The 14,978-nt window shown below is 37.9% G+C and overlaps 1 protein-coding gene across 3 annotated transcripts in view; it reads left to right on the top strand.

The window, feature by feature from the left end:
- MPHOSPH6 (M-phase phosphoprotein 6) overlaps window positions 1–14,978 on the top strand; it is a 31,295-nt gene that overhangs the window by 8,869 nt on the left and 7,448 nt on the right. The window contains exons 3-6 of one of the 3 annotated variants that reach the window (XM_015241953.3): window positions 7–97; window positions 2,545–2,639; window positions 3,082–3,229; window positions 9,700–11,760. In XM_015241953.3, the coding sequence (XP_015097439.2) occupies window positions 7–97; window positions 2,545–2,639; window positions 3,082–3,214 (319 nt within the window). In that variant the 3' untranslated portion in view covers window positions 3,215–3,229; window positions 9,700–11,760. Of the gene's footprint in view, window positions 1–6; window positions 98–2,544; window positions 2,640–3,081; window positions 4,184–9,699; window positions 11,761–14,978 lie in introns of those variants that run through there. The other 2 variants (XM_015241952.3, XM_006207525.4) reach the window with 2 other exon arrangements.

Genomic DNA, 14,978 nt, shown 5'->3' with positions numbered 1-14,978 from the left:
ATTTAGGAGTTTCATAATAGAAGAGCAGAGTTTCTTGTTATGTGAAGATCTTCTTTATGGAAGAATGTCATTCAGAGGATTTAATCCTGAGGTTGAGGTATTACATATAATTGCTTCAAATTTAAAATTTTTCCAGATGAATTCTTTCTGCTAATAATTGGGTTTAGGTTTTTCCCCACCAGATACCATTCTCCTCATTATATAGAAAATAGCAAGTCTTCAAATATTTCCGTAGCTATTTAAAGAAATTGCAGGCGTTGCAGTCTAGTTTTATGGTGGAATTGAGTAGATAATTTAATATAGCAGTATACAGCCCCTGACAGTGCCACTGTAAGTATTAGAATTTTAGCTCGGGTCCTTTAGAGAAATGTCAGGATTTTATTCAGATGATTCTATTATGAAAAAATATTTTCTGATATCTATAAATGTATCTTTTCTAATGGAAAAAAAAGTTACTTAAAATTGAGAAATTTGACTTTTTAATGGACAAGTTTTAATCCAAACTTGTAAATAGATTTTTAAATGAATCTTTGGAAATTTTGTCTGAGAAGTAAATACTCACTTTATAACTGAGCTGTTCATTTTAAGCTTCCTGCCTCAGGTTTGTAGAGAAGCACAGACCTTCATTTCCAAATAATTATTAGAACTGCGGCTCATATATTAAAAGCCATCCTGTCAGGTACTTGACCAACGAAATGAAGGTTTGTGATAGAAAGCTTTTAGCTTTGTAGCTGTCACTTAAAGCCACGGTTTCTCAGCGCTGGTGCTATTAACATTTGGAACCAAATTGTTCTTGATGGTGGGGCCTGTTCTGTTCATTGTAGGGTGTTGGGCAGCATCCCTGGCTTCTACCCTCTACCCACCAGATACACATATACACCCCAGCTGTGACAACCAAAAATGTATCCAGACATTCCAAACATTGCCAAAGGTCCCTTGGTGAGCAAAATCATCCCTGGTTGAAAACCACGTGTCTGAGAATACCAGAAGGAACCACAAGTTAACCAAACTAAATGCTAGAATTTATTTAAAGACTGTAGGTTGATTTTCTTTTTTTCCCCTTTTTTCGAGGGATATGATAATTAAGGTGTTATATTTACTTTATACAAAATCAACACTACAAGTGTTTTTTATTTGTTTGTTTTTTATAAATGTTTGTTTTTAATATATACTTTTCTCTCTTTGGTCTTCTTAAAGCTTTAGGAAGAGAAAGAGGGCAGTGAGGTAAAAGAGGGGAAAAGATACCAAAGATGATGAGTGGATGATGCCCAGACGCTAGGGTACTGGGTTGGCAAGGACTCCAAAGTTTGGCTGGTCCAGTGGGAAAAGGACTTGATCTGGCCTCCAAATTTGGTGTGGGAGGTTATTAGAAAGTGGCTTTAATTACTGGCAGTCTGTAACACTGAATTCATTCTCTCTGGGAAAAGGTTTTATGCTGTTCAACTTGCAGATCTGTCATAAATTGTGAAAAAAGTTTGAGATACTTGGTTATGGAAAGAATAATACCAACTTGAGAGCACTTTATTATAAGAAGGATGTACTTAGAGCACATTTTTTAATATTGTATTTGTTTCTAGTGACACTTGCCATGGGGTCTATTTATTCAGTAAATATTTACTCTGTACCCGTGGTGCATCAGCCCTCTTGAGACACTGGAAATGCATCAGGTCTGTGCCCTCACAGAGCTTGTGTTGTTGAAGTTACTTTATTTTCACTCTTCTAAATGTTGGGAAAGCTAGTTGAAACTGGTTTTTCTTCTGCTTTTCCGTCCTCACCCTGCCTTTGGTATAAAGAAAGTATCGTATTTTTTTTTAAAGTCTGTCAGAGAGTAACTATCAAGAAAAGATTAATATGAGAAAAAGAGATGGAGGAGAGACCTATGGCATGTAGACATCATGTGGAAATCAGTGCATTTTCCACCCTCATGTGTGGAGCTGAAGCAGTTCCCCCCATTATACCAGAGCCAGCCCTCCAGTTCTTCCAGCAGTTTGTTGCCCCATTTCCCAACTACCACCCAAAACTGCATTTAACATTACTCTTGATTGTAGTATTTCTTCCATTTGGCTCAAAGGTGGGAAGTTCAGAGGAAATCTGAAAGTTTACTTTTTCTTTCCCCTACTCACCATAGTCTGTTAGCAGTGTGCCTGCTTTAGATACAACTAATATGATGTATGATCTAAAATACAATTTAAGAATATATATATATATGTATAAATGAATCGCTTTGCTGTACACCAGAAACTAACACATTGTAGATCAACTATACTTCAATAAAAAACAAATAATCAAATCAAATCAAATCAAATCAAATTTAAACTCATTAACACTAAGTCTAATCTAGCAGGGCTTTGTCTTATTATTTTTTTTAATTCAGAGCTGATTTCTTTTAGCACGTTGTAGAATAAAGTATTACAGGTAACCCCTTGTAAATTTTGTCTACTCCTGGAGATTCTGTGGCTACTGTTTACTTTCAGATACATTTGACACCAGTTCCTTTAACAAGCTGTTTCCAGCCCTGCTAGCCAGCATTGTTGTATTTTTCAGAAATTAATGCTTCAGATGAATGCCAAGAACAAAGAAGAAGTTGTTGAAGATGAAACAGTGGAGCTCGATGTGTCAGATGAAGAAATGGCCAGAAGGTAACTGTTACCTTGGAACAACTTTATAATCTGAGCCCAGCATTTGTTGCCTCTCACATGTGCACTGTTTTTGCCCCACGACCTATGGGTCTGCCGTTCTTTGAAAGGGGAGTACCCCAGCAGGAAGATGACTTTCTGCTTTCTCTAACATGGCCTGGGTTACATTCATACCTGTCACAGGCTGGCAGTTGAGGACTCATTTCTAGTACTGCTTCTAATACATATTTTTAAATATACATATCAACTTAGTTAGGATAATGCAAAAATAAAACACAGTGAAGAATTTAATCAGAAATTCATTCATTTTTAAATGAGATGGTTTCTTTTAATCATAGCTTTGATTTTTCTTATTCTCTGTTGCATATTTGGTTTGATATTCTTGACAGGACTTGGTTCCTACCTTTTTTATTTGAAACTGAACATGTTCTGTGTGTCTTAACAGATATGAGACCTTGGTGGGGACAATTGGGAAAAAGTTTGCTAAAAAAAGAGACCGGGCCAATTATGAAGAAGATGAAAACGGAGACATAAAACCAGTTAAAGCAAAGAAGATGTTCTTAAAGCCCCAAGATTAAAATGGATGCCTTAAGGTATGGCTCAGGGATGCCTTGTGAGAGCACATTTTAGAACACACTCTGTTGGTTTCTCTGTGGTTATTAATGTTGTAATGTTTATTTGTAAAGCAATGCATAGTTTTGGAAACATGCTGTTTTGGGAACAGATACGTGGTGGATGTTATACATCCTTTGCTTAATGGTATTCATCAAGAATGGACTTTTAGCCCTTGATCTTCAAAGGTATATAGATACAATCTTGCTTCCTGAAGATTTTTTATCTCAGATTTTTTTAATGTCACTCTCCAGTCCCTGACCTTGAATTGACTCATAAATTAATACCCGTGTTTAAATTGCCCTTATGTTTATATTCTCCTTTAAATTGTTAATCATGTCAAGCCAGTTCGTACATATATTTTAGTATATAATGTCATAAGAATTTATTACGTGCAAATTCACCAAGAATAAACATGCCTCTCCAGCCTGAAGTATTTCCATGTTACCAAGTCATTGTCATTGTGTGGAATTATATTTTTTTGTTTAAAGCCTTTAATTAATTAAAAAAAAAAAAAACTTGTTCTGTAATAGGCATCTGTTTTCATATACTTTTTCTATTCTCTTATACTTTCAAACAGTGATTTTAGTCTAATTAAGTATTGGATCTGTTATCTAATTAGTAACTTTAAAAAGACAGCCATTAATTTAGAATACGGGGATGTATTAGGTTGAACCATAAGAAATTGCCTTTTTGGGTCAAAAACAATTATCGTTTTCTTATGGTACAGCCTGGTAGAATTTATCACCAACTAGACCATCTCCTAATCTGAACCTTATTCTAAGTAGTAAATACAGAACTCCATGGAATTAAGTGTATATTTGTGTCTTTCTGTCCATCTGGAGATATGTACCTAGGACTTTAAGAAATGCTGACTTCATCTAATCACGTTCCTAGCAATTAAATGAGGTGTGTGTCTCCTCTCTCTGAATCTCCTCAGGTTTACATTGCTCTGTGACCTCAGTTCTCTAGTGAATTATGAGAAAAGTTGTGAATTTGAAGTTTATCTGGCTCTAATTCATTGTGAAGGTGAGGACGGTACACCTTCCAGTCCTCTACATCCTGGGGCAGAGCCCCGAAGTTTTTCACAGTGCTTCACCAGCACCACAATCCATGGATTAGAATGGTTTCCACAGAATGTCTTACTCACCTCCCTGATATTCTGCACAGCGTCCCATCTGATAGACAATTCATTTCACAGTAAAAGAAGTGGAGCTTGTGTCTCAAATTCACTAGTCTTAGCACATACCCCATCACCCAGAGCAGTAGGCAATGGAGAATGGTGGAATGGTCCAGTGAGAACGGTTATGGCCCTAGGAGGGGTGCAACACTCCATTATCTTAAAAGCGTAAGTTATGCATTGAATCAGTGACAACTCAGGTGGGCCGTTGCTCTCATGTACTCAGAATGTAAGGTCTGGAATCGAGCAGAGATGGAGTGACTCCTCTCACTGTTACACCCAGTAACCCCTCTTGCTTCCTGTCCTTCAATTTTGACCTCTTGTTTGGAGATCTGTGTTCCATTAAGACAGAAACAATCTGGTCATTTCACCACTAAACTAACAGGCAAAGGAGTTAACTCTCCTGGCTGGTTTGTGTGATCCTCAGAACAAAGGAACATTTGTGTTGTTCCTACACAGTGGGTAATGGAGAAGGATGTTGAACCCTAAGCATTCTCCAGGACATCTTTTTTTAGCACTTCAAAGTCCAATGACAAACTTTAATGGAAAACTACAACCTCGGAGGTGGGAAGGATTTTGACCCTTTAAACAATGAAATCCTGGGTTACCCTACCAGGTATCAACCCTGAGCACCTGAGATACTAGCTGAGGAAAGAGGAAACATGGAGTGTGTAGGAAAAGAATGCAGTTTATTAACTACAACCTTGCGACCAAATAGACAAACAGGTTACTGAGCAGTTTTACATATTTTCCGTGTGTGTGTGTGTGTGTGTGTGTGTGTGTACGTACTAATTTCTTCTCTCTCCTTCCTCTTATTGTGTACATTTTTTTGTAGGGTTAACTTTGCTATTAAGTCTTGAGATGACAGAATATTCATATGGGACTATGAGTAAATTCTAGCTGTAACTGACAGGAGGTGAGATGAATAATGTGACTGTTTCCCAGAAACCGATAAAGTGTTTGCTGGGATTTTGGAAAAAGTGAGAACATCTTTTGTGCAAAGGATGTTTGCAATTTGTTAAGCAGAAATAGAGTTGTTTTCCTGAGAAGTTTAGTTGTGTGTACACGCATACATGCATGCATGTGTGTCTGCAGAGTGGCCCAAGGAACGGACTGTAGCAGATATTAACCTATAGTTTCTCAGATTCAAACACTCTTCTACACTCAGCTTTTGGTGCTGGGCTGGCACTATGCAAACCCCATTTGTCCTTTGCCAGCTGGCTTCTTACTGAGATCTGCTGATGGAGCCCAGAGGGAGATGGCAAGGCTAGAGGAGAAAGAAGGGGCTTGGTCCTTTCTGTCTGCTTCCTCTTTGCTTCCTATTCCTTTGTCACCCACCAAATACCTCTTCATTCCTACAGAGGCTGGTGTTCCAGTCACAGTTGTCGATCCCACCTGGTGCCCCCTTCTCTGGCCTACAGGCCCCCCCCTCAGCTCAGGAGACACTGGTTTTAACTGAGCAGCAACTTCTTGTTGGAAGTCTTGAGTTTCAGTTCTCCAGGGCCCTTGAAGCTTCTTAAATTGAACAATTTCCACCTCTTCCCTAAGAGTGGCAATTTCCTGCATGATAACCTTTAATGTTCTTTTTCTGCCTTTTGAGGTTTTTAATACCCCATTAACAATTGTTTATATTGGATTTCTCCTGTTAAAAATAAGGATGGCTTTTGTCTCCTGACTAGACTTTGACAGATTCAGGCTCATCCCAAAGCAGTAATATCTGTGAAATCATGGGTTTGGTAGGGCTTGAAATCCTTTTTCTAATCTGCATTCAGGTTTACAACTCTTAAAGTAAAAATGTTCAGCCCCTCACACTTCCTGGAGGTTATTTCACGTCACCAGTAGCTAGCCTACTGTTTTTCGGAGAACATTGCCCAGCACAGTTATGCTCATCGACTCGGTTGCTGAGTCACTCGTGTTCATCTCCTTAGTTATCGAGCTACTGTCCTCTATGGCAGGGACTATATCTTACCTTTTTTCCACTTGCCCTTGCACCAAGCAAGGGATGTGGCTCGTAGTAAAGATTTTGGTAAACGTTTCTCAAGTGAATGAATGATAGTTGGATAATTTGGAAACCGGTTGGCCTACGGAGTCTGTTTAAACCCTAGTGCTGGGGAAATAATGACCAACCAAGTGAGAACAAAGACTTTAATCTGCACTTGCTATATATAGCAAGGGAGTCAGTCACCATCGCTTGTGCTCTGGCAGACTCAAAGGCAGGCAAAGGAGTGGGAAAGCTTTATAGTGGGAAAAAGGGAAGGGTCGGGGATGCCTTGCTTGGAGGCTTTTGGCATGGGGAAACTGAGCAGCCAACTAGAAACAGGGCATCCTATGCAACTGGTTAGGGATGCATATTTTTCTTTCTCTAGTTGGTCCTAAATTGGAAGTAGGGGCAGTAATCGTTTTGACCATTTGAGACTGATTGTTATGAAGTTATTTTTCAGCTTCCTGTATTGTCACTAGAGATAACCATCTGACTTCCTGCCAAGTCTGACTTCTAGCAGGCTGGCTTCCTGAGTTGTTTATCATAGATAAATGTTTGATTTCTTGGGCAGGTTGCTGCAGGTTATAAATCAGAGTTCTACTTTTACGTGTGGTCTGGCCATTGTCCATTTGTGTATTCAGTCTCGCAGTGCTGAGGTTTATTTCTAATCATACTATAAAATACAAGCATTTGATCATGTCTCTGGGGAAACATGCACCCAATTAAAGAAGACGCCACCAATAGGATCAGGGATGTTTGTGACTCTGGGCATGAGCAGGACTATCTGTGCAAGAAGCAGACACTTCAGCAGTTAATGCCACAGAGACCAGGTCCCCAAATCAGGCAATCGAAACCTTTTGCCATCCCAGATCTTGGAGAGGAAAACTGAATACCACTAGCTAATGGAGATAAAATGCAATTTAAAAGGCAATCACCATTTCACTCATAGATGAATAACCATCCATTCACTGTCATTCAAGTTGGCTGATGAACTTTATCAGAGTGGGCTATTTTAGGAGGGAGAAAAGATGTAGCTCTAATGGTAGTTTCAAAAAATTCCCCAGAGAACATCTACTTTTTGCTATGCCTTTTACAAAGATATCAGTTTCCCCTCTTGCCTGCCAAAACACTCCTATATTTTCCCAATCCAGCCTCAGAGAACATGCTGGTGCCTTATCATTTGAGTCCAAGATGTATTGGCAGCTTCTTAAAGAGAGTCTGTGATCTGACCTCCCTTCTCCCTGTAGGAATATCCTCACATAAACAGTTTATTAAAATTATTTGATGGCTCTGTAAATTCTTGTAGAACTAAAAGCTTCTCATTGCACAGTAAGTTCTAATTTTAATTTTAATCATTAGGAAAGTCATTAACCCATAAATCTACCTCGTTTAACTCTGTTTGGACACATAGATTATTTGCACAGAGAGGACACCACTTTTCAAACCAACAGCTTGATTTTATATCCTAGAGTTTCCTTCTGACATATTTAGCTTGTTTTCCATGTGGCCCTGTGTTTTCACTTGCCCCAGGAAAAAAGACACACTGAGTCAGACATTCATTGTAAGACAGGACTCCTTGGACTCACTGACTCACTTGTACAGATTTGCACTGTTCTCCCTAAGACATGTTTAATCTGGATAGTATCACTTGCTAATTTCTCTCCATCAGCATTGTTTGGATGGTAGGAAAAAACCCTGTCTTCCCATAAGTAGCAGGGGTAACCCTGTGTTTTTGCAAAATTGCAGCAGATTCAAACAAGACCATTCAGGTAATGAAGACAACAATTTCACAAATATTGGCAGACTGTGACTCCCAGTGACTTGTCTTCCTCTTCTCCCACTCATGGCACGCTCTTACTCCCACGTTCCCATCTCCAGCCTCTGCTGTGATCATTGTCCTGATGTCACCTGACCACCTATAACACCCATGTCAAATGGATTCTGCCCTTGAACCTGACACTTCTCTGCTCCCATCTAAAATTCTCATTTAACTCCATTGGAATGGCAACCACCCATTCTTGAAAATGGCAATGACATAGGAACAAGTGTGCAGTTCAGGCCATAGACTAGTTTCTGGAGTCTGTGGCTACAAAATCTGAACTGCATAAAGAGAATAAAACACAAACCCACCCTTGACCATCAGAGACCCTAGCAGGTATTTAACCGAAAAGGGAGCTGATAATGGTGGATTCCAGATGGTATCTGGAGAAAAATAAAGGAAGGTAAAAGTAGTTCCTTTGATATCACTGTGAGAGCCATCCAAAAGGGCCTTGTCATTAAATGTCAGCCATGTACCAGGAATATTTCTGATATTACTCATTTGTTTGTTTCTTTAACGAATGTTGAGTTCTGACACTCATCCAGGCACTGAGTTATGGACTGGGGATGTAGTTTATTATCTCCATTTTTCTCATGAAGAAACTGAGGTACTGAGACATTCAGTAGCTCACCCAGTGTCACACAGCTTCTAAGTTATAGAGCCTGGATTTGATTCCAGATCTACTGACCCCAAAGCTTATGCTATTTCATGTCACGCTCTAGGAGGAAACGAAAGAATAGAATTGGGAAACGGGCATAAAATACCCTAGCCCCATAAAACCCTAATTTTTCCCAACCAGAATCTCTCAGAATCATATTTACTACCTGGCGTTTTTTTTAATATTTCCTTTTTTTCTAAATTACTTTTTTACAGATGGTACTGGTTAAATTCACATTAACAATCTGTTTTCGACATAAATGATTAATTTCACAAATAGAATATTCTCACCATTAGTGATCCCATTATTAAGAAAGATTGTACATGTGAATCTATGGTAAAAAAAATTAGAAAAGCAATTATTTGATGTCTGCTCACTTGGAATATAACTGTATGTCATCACATATTCATTTAGGTCCTATTTATGAAATATTACCCAATTTGAAAGCAGGAACTGTGCTTTACTCTTCTTTGTCTGGTTCCAAGCCAAGTTCCTCATGCAGGGTTTTGCAAAAAGTAAATATTTAAAAGATAATAGTAAATTGAATGAAAAAAATTTTTTGTTTACATAATCTCACATAAATGTTTTTAGTGACTCCTGTGAATTTGTTTAACAAATATTGGACTCCTCAAAGGTTTTGCATACTTCACTGTTTTATGAGATAATTCTACCTGGAGTCATATATTTACAAAGTCTTCACTTGTTCAAGGTTCAAAAGTAATGGAGTAGAATTTCAGTATTTTCCCCACCCAGGAGGTTAGAATTACGAAATTCTTAGTCTGGGATATACTTCTCCCTTCTGATTTAACCCAGGTACCAGATTCTACTCTCTCTGTGAAGCAGAAGATACAAGGCATCTGAGGCTTCTTCCTAGAAGTCAACACTAGGGCCCATGTCATCTGGTAAGATCTGGCCAGTGAAATTCCCAGGTAGAAAGTTCAAAGTGACAAATGGCTACCTATGCTAAAATAGGTAAATATGGTTTAAAAAATAAAAATAAATTAAAAAGATAGATGAGCTATAGAAGGAACTGTTCAGTTTTGTATCAGAATTTAGAGAAAATGTGAGGGCCCAGGGTGGTTGGTCTTTCTAGCATGCAAAGGGTCCTGAAAGTGACAAATGCAAAGATCAAATCTGGAGTGTTGTCAATAAAATTTGGTCTTAGAATAAGTGTAGAGGTAAATCATCAAAGACAAGAATGCCCCTGTAAGACCTTTTTCTGAATTTGACATGTCAGATTTGAAGGTGTGTCTGCTAGATCTTCTTTGTTATGTGAAAGAGATTCCAAGAGTCTTAAAGGGGGTAGTTATGCAGCAATACATAACAGAAATATCAAGTTTAAAATGTTTGCCAATCTTTTGTGTACAAGGTGTGGCACCTTGTTTCTTTCATTTGCATTTCTCTGGCCACTAGTGAGGTTAGGATTTGGTTTTTCTTAATCCCTGTGAACTCTCCCCGCCCCCGTGAATTGGATGACAGGGTTTAGAAGGGGGAAAAAATGTTTCTCTGAATTAGCCAGGAGAGATCAGCTGTATGAGATAAACTACAATGCAGATGTTGCTGGAGAGAAATTTCAAGGGAAGAAAATAATCCCAAAATGTTAGGTTGATGGCTGGGGGGTTATTATACAGGATGGGGGTAACACTGCAGCCGATTTCAGAAGATCTGTTCGACAGACCATCACCTCTATCCCCTTGATTCTGGGAAAGTTGGCACCTGGATTTTCAGACATTACAATAGAAATGGCCAAGTGCACAATTCTAAGGTTCCTTCGGTCATCTCTAGCAAAAGTAGCAGGAGCCCCAGAGCCTCCAGCAGGAATGGAGTGGGAAACCACTGAATCAGAAGGCTCGCTGATGAAAGAAAGAGGCTGAAATCATCTATCCTCATTTTGAGGCAGAGACAGCTAGATGACAGGAGAGGGTTTCAAAACACCCTCCAGCACCCATGCAGACAGTCATTTTCAAATCAGAAATTGGATATTTCCACTATTTATACCTGGGAAGAGAAGAGCAAAATGAAGAAGTACCTGAAGTCTCCCTGAGCTTTCCTCTCGTAGATGAAGAGATTACAAAAAAACAAGGAAGACGAAATAAATGCCAATGATTCCAAAGGTGAGAGGAAGTAATAATTATGAAGCCAAGAAAAGCTGTCTCGTGAGTGTGAATTATGCACGTTGGAAGCTTATTGGCTTTAATACTGAAAAATGTTAGAATTAACACTGGTTCCAAAAATTCTAATTCATATTAAATCAACTCTGAATATAAAAAGTCAAATACAAACTCACTCTTCATTTCCTTGATGAAGAATACTTTCTTCTGTAAGAAGGAAGGGAGGGGGAGGAACTATGGAAAGCTCTCTCTTCACTAAACTTCCCTGAGAAGGGGCCAAGGAGAAGATTTTAAAAGTAACTCTTTTAAAAGTTCAGGTCACTTTATACATCTCTTTAATTTTGACAGTCTGTCAACTGGTAAAAGGAATTTTTGTTTTTAGTCAGCATTGAGGTAAAATGTACATGTGATAAGATGCTCCCGTTTTAAGTCTGTGGTTTGATGACATCAGACAAAAGTCACGAAAGTGAATAGAAAAGTTTGTTCGCCTGGGTAACCGCAATGGAAACCTAGATGATTTCCATCCACCCTAGAAATTCCCCCGTGATTCTCTGTAGTCAATTCCTGAACCCCTGTCCTAGGCAACCACTGATCTGTTTCTGTCACAGTATGTTAGTTTTATTTGTTCTAAAATTTCAAATAAATGGAATCTTACAGCATGTATTTTTTGTACCCAGGTTCTTTTGCTCAGCATTGTGTTGTGAGATTTATCCATGTTGTTGCATGTTTCCTGTACTTCCAAAATAAACTGCTTGCACTTGAATCCTCATCTCAGGGTCTGCTTCTGGAGGAATCCAATTAAGACAAGAGACTCTGAATCAGGCATTGGAACAGTTGTTACTGACAATGTAAGGATAGATAGGCAGCAGACAGACAGATGATTGACACATAGTAGGTAGGTAGATGGAAAATACATAAAATCAAGAAAAGAATCATTGGAAAGGAAAAGGATCACAGATATTTTTATCTGGAAAGTCTGTATGGATTAATCATATTTCTTACTGAATGTTGAAAAATTGAAAATTGCTTCTAATTCATTTCAAAATTTTTTATTGTAGAATTTCGAATCTATACAAAACTAGACAGAAGAGTATCATCAATTTCCATGTACCCATTTTCCAGCTTCAACCATTATCTAGTTAGAGCCACCTTTTTACATTTATACTTCCATCCACTTACCCCACTCTATATTATTTTGAATGAAATACCAGATGTCATACCATTTCATCTGAAAATATTTTGGTAAGTATGTCTAAAAGATAAGGGCTTTTAAAATAACTTATCACATATAAAGTAAGAATTTCTTAATATTATGAAGTATATAGTCAGTATTAAATTGTCTAACTATCTAACAAATACCTTTTTTTTTCGTTTAAGTCAAGATCCATATGAGTTCCTTACATAATGACTCATTGATATTTCTTTTGTCTCTTTTAATCTATAGTTTCCCTACTCCATCTCACTCTTTTTTCTTGCACTGCATTTATTAATTACTTGATATAGTTTAATTTAGCAAGATTTGGCTAAATCTAACACAAATTACATGTTTGATTCCTTTGAGTCATGCAGTTTAAATTTTATTATTTTTTAATTTTTTTTTTTCATGGCAGTACTGGGGATTCAATCCAGGACCTCATACATGCTAGGCACACACTCTACCACTGAGCTATACCCCAAGTCATACAATTTATAACCTAGAGTTAATCCAGTGCTTTAACATGATTCTTTTCTGCAGACTAATGTTGGAAACTTATTTGTATTTTGGAAGGCATTCTCAAAATGTAAATGCTTGGAGGCTGTGGAAACAGACATATGTATATGAAAGTAAAATCAGGAGCTCTCAGAAGCTGGATGAGTAGAGAATGCAAAACCCAGCAGTAAACGCCAGATTTTTTTTAAATCTGAAATTGATCATGTCACTTTCTCTGCTTAAAATATTTCTTTGGTTTTCCATTTACACTGAGTACAAACTCCAAACTCCTTACCCTGACCCTGTATTGCTTGGACCTGCCTTTGCTGTTTCACTTTATTAGCTCTCACTCTCTAATGACAATGCAGTCACAGGGCCTTCTCTCCAAACCTCTCACCACAGTAAGGTTTATGCACTTGCTTTGTCTCTGCCTGGGTAGTGCTTTTTCCTGACATTAAACAAGTCTGTCAAGATGGAGGCCTAAACATATGCAGACTACTCCCCAAGTTTAAAAACATATAGCCAAACCTGAAAACATGAGACAACCACCAGGAGAACTCAACCCTGGTGATAAGCAGACATTAAAGCGTGCAGCCTGGGAATGCAAAATGGTACAGCCACTTTGGAAGACAGTTTGGCAGTTTCTTACAAAGCTAAACATACTCTTACCATATGACCCAGCAATCATGTTCCTTGGTATTTACCCAAAGGAGTTGAAAATATGTCCACACAAAAACCTGCACACGGATGTTTACAGCAGCTTTATTCATAATTCCCCAAACTTGGAAGCAGCCAAGATGTTCTTCAGTAGGTGAATGGATAAATAAACTGGCACATGGGGACAATGGAATTATTCAGCCCTAAGAAGAAATGAGCTACGAAGCCAGGAAAAGACACAGAAGAACTTAAATGAACATTGCTAAGTGAAAAGCCAATTTGAAAAGGTTACATACTGTATGATTACAATTATAAGACATTCTGGAAAAGGCAGAACTGTGGAGACAGTTAAAAGGTCAGTGGTTGCCAGGAAGTGGGAGGAGGGAATGGATGAATAGGCAGAACACAGAGGATTTCTAGGGCAGTGAAAAGACTGTGGATACTACAACAGTGGACATATGTCATTATACATTTGTACAAACCCACAGAATGTACAACACCAAGAGTGAACCTTAAGGCAAATTCTGCACATGGGGTGATTGTGATGTGTCAATGTAGGATCATCAGTTGTAACAAATATACCACTGTAGTGGGAGATGTTGATAGTACAGGAGGCTATGCATGTATGCAGGAACCTCATAATTCCCCTGTATTTCCCCTCAATTTTGCTGTGAACCTCAAACTTCTTTTAAAACATTGTCTTCAGAACACAAAACAAAACAAAACTGTGACTCATATGAGGCTCTATATAAGATAAACCCTTTGGGAACTAGACCTTGAACTCATGCTTAGAAACAGAGTCACTCTAGATGATAGTTCATTTGAGTATAGATCTCTGGGTTGAAATTCATTTTCACAAACCCAGACATCAAGTTCTATCATTCTTCACAAACCCTCCCTGAAAAAAGTATTAAAGAATGGACTTAGAAAAATAAAGGCAAAGTTGTGTCATGTAAGAAGAATTAGAACAGAAATCAGCAAAAATTGGTTGGACAATGCATTGATTGTAAAATATGTAATTATTTAGAAATTTTAAATATGTATTGATGCTAAGTAGTCTAATTATCTGGTTTTAAAAATGATACCAGGAAAAAAAAATCATGGAAGATGGGAAGGGAGCATTCTGAAGGAAGTTAAATTGTCCTCATCTTATTCAAGAGGAGGCTAGAAATACAAATTTATGTATACATTAGTTTTTAAAATAGGACTTTAAATGTGTATGTTAAATTTTTGAGTACCCACCAAAGGAATGGAAATAGAATATGTTAAAAGTTAAAAATAGGAGGTAAAAAAAAATCTTAACTTATCTAATAAAAGATAGGAAAAGGGTGGGGAAGGGAATAAAAAGCATATGCCATTGGCATAAGATAGACAAATAGATCAGCATAACAGAGGAGAGTCCAGAAATATACGCACATCTATACAATCGGTAGATTTTATACAAAGTGTGACAGCAATTCAGTGGGGAAGTTAAAATTTTTTCAAAAAAATAGTTAAGGAACAACTGGATGTCTATGCAGAAAAAAAGTGAACCTTGATCTCTATTCCCACCAGAATGGGCTGTACAGCTGTACTCATTTCTCACAAAACTCATCGAGCCATGTGCTTAAGGGGCATGTATGTGTGTGTTTATT

Source organism: Vicugna pacos, chromosome 9 (assembly GCF_048564905.1).
Source record: "Vicugna pacos chromosome 9, VicPac4, whole genome shotgun sequence".
NCBI lineage: Eukaryota > Metazoa > Chordata > Mammalia > Artiodactyla > Camelidae > Vicugna > Vicugna pacos.
The sequence above is the reverse complement of the archived record's forward strand: the minus strand, read 5'-3'. Positions and strand labels throughout refer to the sequence as shown.